Source organism: Poecilia latipinna, unplaced genomic scaffold, assembly GCF_001443285.1.
Source record: "Poecilia latipinna isolate Pla-1442-1.1 unplaced genomic scaffold, P_latipinna-1.0 Scaffold1285, whole genome shotgun sequence".
Lineage (NCBI taxonomy): Eukaryota > Metazoa > Chordata > Actinopteri > Cyprinodontiformes > Poeciliidae > Poecilia > Poecilia latipinna.
Window position 1 is genome coordinate 77,387 of NW_015113901.1, and position 7,390 is coordinate 84,776.

At 38.5% G+C, this 7,390-nt stretch overlaps 2 protein-coding genes across 2 annotated transcripts in view; one reads left to right on the forward strand and one right to left on the reverse strand.

Annotated features, from left to right (window-relative positions):
• nr2e1 (nuclear receptor subfamily 2, group E, member 1) overlaps nt 1-2,752 on the forward strand; it is a 15,962-nt gene extending 13,210 nt beyond the window's left edge. The window contains exons 6-9 of the mRNA XM_015054906.1: nt 168-264; nt 371-520; nt 672-777; nt 1,830-2,752. Of these exons, the coding sequence (XP_014910392.1) occupies nt 168-264; nt 371-520; nt 672-777; nt 1,830-1,992 (516 nt within the window). The 3' untranslated portion in view covers nt 1,993-2,752. The remainder of the gene's footprint in view (nt 1-167; nt 265-370; nt 521-671; nt 778-1,829) is intronic.
• A 1,347-nt stretch (nt 2,753-4,099) lies between these two features.
• Nucleotides 4,100-7,390, reverse strand: part of snx3 (sorting nexin 3) — a 15,812-nt gene continuing 12,521 nt past the window's right edge. The window contains exons 3-4 of the mRNA XM_015054907.1: nt 7,207-7,331; nt 4,100-4,904 (exon numbers count right to left, since the gene is read on the reverse strand). Coding sequence (XP_014910393.1) covers nt 4,799-4,904; nt 7,207-7,331 — 231 coding nt within the window. The 3' untranslated portion in view covers nt 4,100-4,798. The remainder of the gene's footprint in view (nt 4,905-7,206; nt 7,332-7,390) is intronic.

Below are 7,390 nucleotides of genomic sequence, written 5' to 3' on the forward strand. Positions count from 1 at the left end.
TTGTACTTATCTTCTTCGTGTGCTTGAAAAACCCCAACCGAGAAAAGCTTTTTTTTTTTTTTTTTTTTAGGAAAAAAAAAAAAAAAAAAATAGAAGCACAATCTAATAAAAAATGTCATAAATTGACAAATATTCATGCTGGCTTAAACAAACCAATCATTTTCCAGCTGATCCTGTTGGAGGACGCCTGGAGGGAGCTGTTTGTTCTGGGTATCGCTCAGTGGGCAATTCCTGTGGACTCCACGACTCTCCTTGCTGTCTCTGGTACGTAAAATCCTAAAATCCTTCTATGAGCAGACAGTGTGCGACTGCTTGGTGCTGCATTCTTTTCCCACATGGCGACACACTTGTCTCTCATTTCCATCAACAGGGATGAACACAGAAAACACAGAATCTCAGCGGATGAACAAGATCATGTCTGAGATCCAGGCACTTCAGGAGGTGGTGACCAGATTCCGACAGATGCGGCTGGACGCGACGGAGTTCGCGTGTTTAAAATGCATCGTGACGTTCAAAGCAGGTGTGTAGTTGTCAGCTTCCTAAAAAAATAAAAATAAAAAAAATACTACAAGTTGCTACCTGAAACTATCAGACAAAATCAAAGGGGTTGGCTCAACTTGAGCGACCTCAGCTTAATCCGTTCCATGAACCTAAACAGACTATGTTTACAGTTCCTACCCAAGGCAGCACTGAATTAAGGAGTTTCCGCAATGCCAGCGCCATCGCTGCACTACAAGATGAAGCACAGCTCACACTCAACAGCTACATCCACACCAGGTATGTGAAAAAGAGACAGACATTACATTGCAAAAATATTTCCTTCTGATGGATGGTGATATTTGTGGAAAAAAAACTAATGACAAGAAAAATAGACCTAAAAATTGCTTTTAGTACTTTTAGTGTCATTCTATTTTGTTAACCCAATGCAATTATTTGAAAACAAAACTGGCAAACTGCTTAAAAATTCATTTGCGACCACATCTATTTTTAAAAACCTTAGTCTGCTCTCCGTCATTTTTAGCATAGGTTGTTGAGAGCCGTTGCAGAGCGTCCAAAGAGTCAGTTGTGGCTCTGATGCCGCAGGTCGCAGACCCCTGAAACAGAAACTCAACCTCAGTTTATTTGGATGGAGAACCTGCAAAAAATAAAACAAAATAAAATACAGTATCTCTTCATATTTTGATTCATTATTCTAAAACATGAATACATGTTGACCTCAACAGTTCCCTTGAAGCTTTGGCTGTCTGCTTAGGATCGCTGTCTTGATGGGAAGTGAACTCTGACCTCAGTGTGAAGTCAGAGCAGCCTCAACCTGTTTTATTTTAATGTGGATCGCTGTGTATTTAGATCCATCCAGCTTCCCTGCTTTTTCCTGAAGGATTCCTCAGTATGATGCCGCCACCACCAAATTTCAGTGTGTTTGATGTGTTCAGAATAATTTGCAGTCCTATTTTTTCCACCACAAAAGCATTTTATATGTTGACCTAAATGGTTTAATTTGTCCACATACGCCTTTCTCCCCTTGTTATCTTGTAGCAAACTGCAGGTGGGATTTTCATAGCCAGACTGTCTGGTCACCCATTTGTAGAGTGCAATATTATTATTTCTTCTTGTTCTACATTTCCACAAGCTATAAACACAGCTGTTCTGCCTTCACAGATCACCACAGGTTAGAATCTAATCCATCCAAGCCTGTCTGTCATTAGTTGTATTATGCAGAATTAACTTCAACCTGATGCATCTTGGTCTTAACTGGTTGTTCTTTTTTAGTGTTATACTAAACAGAACATGTATAAAAGGTGGTTTTAGAACCCTTTTCTCCGTTTCAGGTACCCAACTCAGCCCTGCCGCTTCGGGAAGCTGCTGCTGCTCCTCCCGGCACTCCGCTCCGTCAGCCCCTCCACCATAGAGGAAGTGTTCTTTAAAAAGACCATCGGGAACGTTCCCATCACAAGGCTTCTGTCCGACATGTACAAATCAAGTGATATATGAACTATCTGACTGTCCAGAGGCGTGAAAAAGGACTAAGACATCCACCCAGGTCTGGACAGAAGGTCAACTCAACGTAGGTGCAGCAGACGCGGGTTGAAGTTTTCACGGAGCACAAAGTCTTTTTAGGCCTGTAGGCTCCACACTGAAGTAAAGACTCCCAACACAGTCGGATCACCTATTAACAGTTGCACTAGTTAAGGATTAGGCTCAGAAAATTGCAGTTTACAGTATTTAAATGTCGCCTTAAGACTCTAAAAGAGCGCCTGCCAAGTCCATTTTTAAACAGAAATGCTGTACATTACGATGTCTTTCGAGTGTCTTTGAGACCAATGAGCTTGATGACCAATTTAATCTTGTAATTGCTGTGTTCAGTCCCAGTGGAGGAAACCAAAAAGATGCCCCAACAGTGAGAGGGCCCCGAGTCGCTGTTCCACAATCCAGTGCTGAAACCAAATGCACAAAAAGGGGGCAACAACGAAGAAAATAGACTTTGACGTGAAAACCGTTGCTGTAAAATTATTCGAGGAAGTCATTGCAGAGGCTGCTGTCCCATCCGTCGGTGTGTCCTGCTTTCAGACGCAGCAGCATTTCAAAAATGTCTTTAGGTTGATTTTGTGACGACAGACACTAACATTGGATAAAATAATATTCAGCACTTGGAAATGTTCTTTTGTGGCCTGTGTTCTTTTGAGTTTGCTGTAAATATCTTGAGTTATAACTATTTAGAGTTGTAACAAAGAGAATAAAAGAGGTGAAGACTAAACTCAGCTGGTTTCATACGTCAGATACCAGGAAACAGCAGGAGTTAAAGCTTTTTCATCTTATTGCTCCTCCTACACTCGATTATCTTGACCCTTGAAACGTCCAAGATACAAAACATACAACTAACAATGCATGACATATCCATTTAATGACATGTTCTCACAATTCAGTATCCTATTACACTGCTCGACACACCAACAGATCAATGCATTTGATCAACTTTCAAGACCTGTTCTGAATATTTATGCAAAAAAAAAAAAAAAAATCTTCTGGAGTCAATAAGAGCAGATAAATTTGAATTGAATGCAAAATGTTTCTAATGCAAGAGTAAAACAGGCCCAAATGTGTGTAAGCAGCCTCACTAAAGGCGTAGGCAAAATTTGTAGCTGCTCAAAGGGAAAGCCAAAGGTTTTCTGGTGAAATGAGACAAAACCAGTGTTTGGTGAAGAAATGGTGAGGCTTTCATGCCAAGTAACACTGTGGAAACTTCCAGGCATGGCTATGGTGGTATCATGCTGAGGAATTGCTTCATTAGTACTGGTATATTTCACTGGGAGAAATAACGAACATAGAGAACAAATGGTCATAATTCTTCAACCTTAAAACTTGGGTTTAGCAAACGTGCCAAAAGTTTTTCTTTTTTAATAGAGAAAAGACTCAACATTAAGTTTCTGGAAAGTCTGAGATCTAAACCTTATTGATATTTTAAACACTAGGAAACAAACTCTGCTACTTAAGAGAAATATGAAGCCAGAATTATTTCAGAGTTATTGATGGCTGATCAAATCCTTTAGTTTTCCTGCAACTTGCCATAAGAGAATTGCACAACTATTTTTAGAGGTGCATGTTTATTTTTGAGACTGAGAGGAAAAAATTGTGAGCCATAATGAAGCCCTACAATATGCACATAAGTGATATTTTAGAAGTTACTGGAATTGCATGTTTAAAGTTCCTTAAAGTCTAAACTTAGTCAAAATGGTTCATAAGAATCAATAAAAGTGTAAAACGATGTTCATGGTGAGGATAAGTGCTCCGTTATTGAGACTTTATGAATTTATGAATTACATTATAAACATGTATTGATTTAACAGCTATTTTACCTGCACACTAAAATCATTTGACAATAAAAAGCCTTGCAACAGCTGTGCATCATTTGAGCAGACAATTCAAACACTTCACACAAAATGTACCTCTCCTACTCTAATAAAAACCCTTTGAACAGCCACCACTTCTTAACAAAATTGCATCAAGATTAATTTATTAAACGCTAAATACAATTTGACGGTTGGTGCGACTGCATGCAAGCACGATGTGGCTCGGACGACAAAATGCACTTTGGCGCGGAGACATTTCACCTGTTTTATTGGAAAATTTTTCAAAATAAACAAAAATGGCACAGCAGTATACAAATCTCAAAATGCATATTGCCAGTAGAAATACTGCAGTTCTCCCTCTGTGTAAACTGCATGCTAGAAAAAACATGGTGATCATCGGGTTGGTGCTGGTGGACACGATGCGCACAGACACACACATGCATCCTTTTTAAGACAACAACTAAGTGTGGCTTGAAAGTCGAGGTCCGTCGAATATGTGCGAGCGTGTGTGTGTGTGTGTGTGTGTGTGTGCTGGTTATGGAGAGCAATGAGCCAGTCGTTGATGGAAGATGGCGTGGGACATTACACGAGTGTTGCATACAAAGAAGTTTCATTCAACAGTAACATATGAAGGAATATATTCTGGACAAGGCTAAATGATAAATATATAATATATTTTTGTTAGTGGTATCTTTAGACATGAAGAAAAAATATCCGTGAATCACTTTAGACCACAGCTGTGTACAGAACATTCTTGACTTCATTTGGAAGGTCAAAACAGACATTAATCAGTGATTAGCAATTAAACTTACATAGGCAAGAAATAATATCTTAGACAATGTAGGAAAGAAGAAAGCGTCGCCAAAAAGTTTATTGAGAGACATTTGGAGCAGTGAAGAGAAGCTTTTGGTTGTAGGGCCAAGCAGAGCCATGATTTATTTATTTTTTTCTCAGGCTTGTCTGATTTTGGATGGGGTGTAGTTCTTGTCCACAAACTCGTCCTGTAGAAACATGTGTAGGCAGCGTTCATTCTGAGCTAGAGGGTGTCCGGCCACTCTGAAAAGAATCACACGAGAGCAAGAGAGATCGTTTTACTCCCATTGAGAGAAGGGCACAGTTATAGGAAACTGAATTGGTCGAGAATTAAAATAATTAGGAATCATTTGAATGACACTGATAAAAAGCTTGTTGTTTGCGCGTCGTTTGCAAAAAGAAAAAAAAAATAGTCAGGAAACTCTATTTAAGGTGAAATAATGAATTTGGTAGGGTCAAAGCCATGTAATTCACTGGAACTCGATGGTCAGATGCACTTTATGATTTATGTAGATGATGCAAAATTTCAGCAAGAAAAGAAAAAAGATGCATACGCTGGGTGACACCATATTTTATTTTATTTTTTTTTACAATGGACAGTATTTTACAAGCCAAACAGTTTTCTAGATACCTCTCATTAAATTGGCCAACGTAATTTCCACTTCAACACCGGTAACAAAATAAAGGTGCATCACAAATTAGAATATCATTGAAAAGGTAAACTAAAAGTAACTAATTCCATTTTAAAAAGTAATTAAAATGTCGAGTCAAGTATTTATTTTCTTATTTTGATAGTGGCTTATCGCAAATGTAATCCAAGTGATACATGTTTCAGAAAATTTGATTTTCATTGTATTGCGACATCCGGAGCTTCCAACCTCAGCTAAGGAGAAAGAGAACTTGACTGGAAGAAATTAAATGCTTAAAATTTAACGCAACTCCTTTACCCGTTTCACAACATTTCACTCTAGGCAGAATCATGCAAGTGCCAATGTAAAGAAATTACATTTCTAAAAATAAAAAAAGGAATAATCTCCAAGATCTCCATTAAGAATTTAGTTCACTGCTAATTTTCACCCAAACAAATGTCATTTATTTGTCTGCTCAAATTACAAACAAAACTGTTTGTTTGTATCTGAAAGACAGTCAAAAGCAGAGAATTCAATTCAAAGTCAGCAATTGTTACATCTGGTTTGCTATAAATTCTTGTTTTTAATGCCATTTCCTTCTTAAGAGCCAATCTGACATCAGATTTCCTTGAAGGCCCGCTGAGATGACGCACCGCAGCATAACGAGAACGGACCAGTGCACCTGAGACCCTTAAACATGACATTCTTTAAAATGCTAAATCACTCGGAGCAGATGAACACGATAACATGGCACACATGGACGCATCTTAACCCCTGATGGGGAAACATTTGCAGAGAGATGAAACAACGCAGAATGATTTTCAGGTCAAGTACCAGAGAAATGACTGGGAAGGAATTAAAAAAAAAAAAAAAAAAAGAAAAAAAGTAAAAAACCGATCTTGCCTGAACGGATTCTGCTTAGTGAATATGGAAACATTGGCCCAGAGGACAAGAGCCACGAGGATGTTAAACGTAAAAGCCTTTTCAAAGGGGAGATTCGAGCTCTTCTCTCTTACCTGAAGTATAAATTATGTTTAACTGGCGTAATCAAAAAGTGATCGTTCTCCTCTCTCCTCCCTCTTACTTGTTCCACGGCAACAATCATCTTTAGCATTTCAAAAGAATTACTCTTCACAATGCTCTCAATCACAGACTGAACAATGTTGGCCAGTAATGCATCTGAACAATAATATGATCAACAGCAGCGCTTCATTTACAGGAAGCAAAGACGGGGGGATGGAGGGGTATAAATCCTAATTACCAAATCATCTTCCTCTACTTTAACATATTTGTGGTTTCTAATTTTCTCAACTGTCTTTACGCGCTTAATATTCCGACAGGAAACACTGGTGCATTTGCACATGAAACAAAGATAATGGCCAAGTCTGCTATCACGGCAAATGATTACAATCACACTGTAACTTTTATTGTTCGGCGTCTGAAAACGAGGACATGCTGGATCAAAAATAAGCAGAGGTGTACACACCATCCCGGGGAACCACGCGCTGTAATTTGAGCTGCAATTAACATAAATTACACATCAACAACAAAACAAATGTGGGAAAAAAAAAATAAAAAATGATGTTGTGGGAGTGCACGCGCAAGTCCTCTTTTGGTTTTCTTGTCCTTCGCAAGATAATTATAAGAGAATTAAGAAGGATAGCGGGGAAAAAGGCCAACCTGTCTCCAAGGGTTCAGTTTGTTAACAATATGAAGAGAAGTGAAAAAGTTGCATGTAGTTATCACACAAAATGTTTCATTGTTCTGCAAAGTTCAAGTACCACCTCAGCTCAGGAAGGAGCTGCAAATAACTGCAGCTGCACAGAACAACTTGTGAAGACTAAATCATTTTAACTTCAAAGCAAGAAAAGAAAAAAAAAAAAAGATGAAGACTTAAGAGATGTGGACAGACTTACTTGTTGAGAAACTGCTCCAGACCCTGCCTCCGCTCCTCGATGAAAGAGTCATCAAATATGCCATCGTCTCCTCTGAACGGTAGCTGCCTGAAAAGAGCTTTTCCAGGGAGAGGTGGTACGACCACCTTAAAAAAAAAAAAAAAAAAAAAAAAAAAAAAACCAAATAAAAAAAAAAAAAAATACT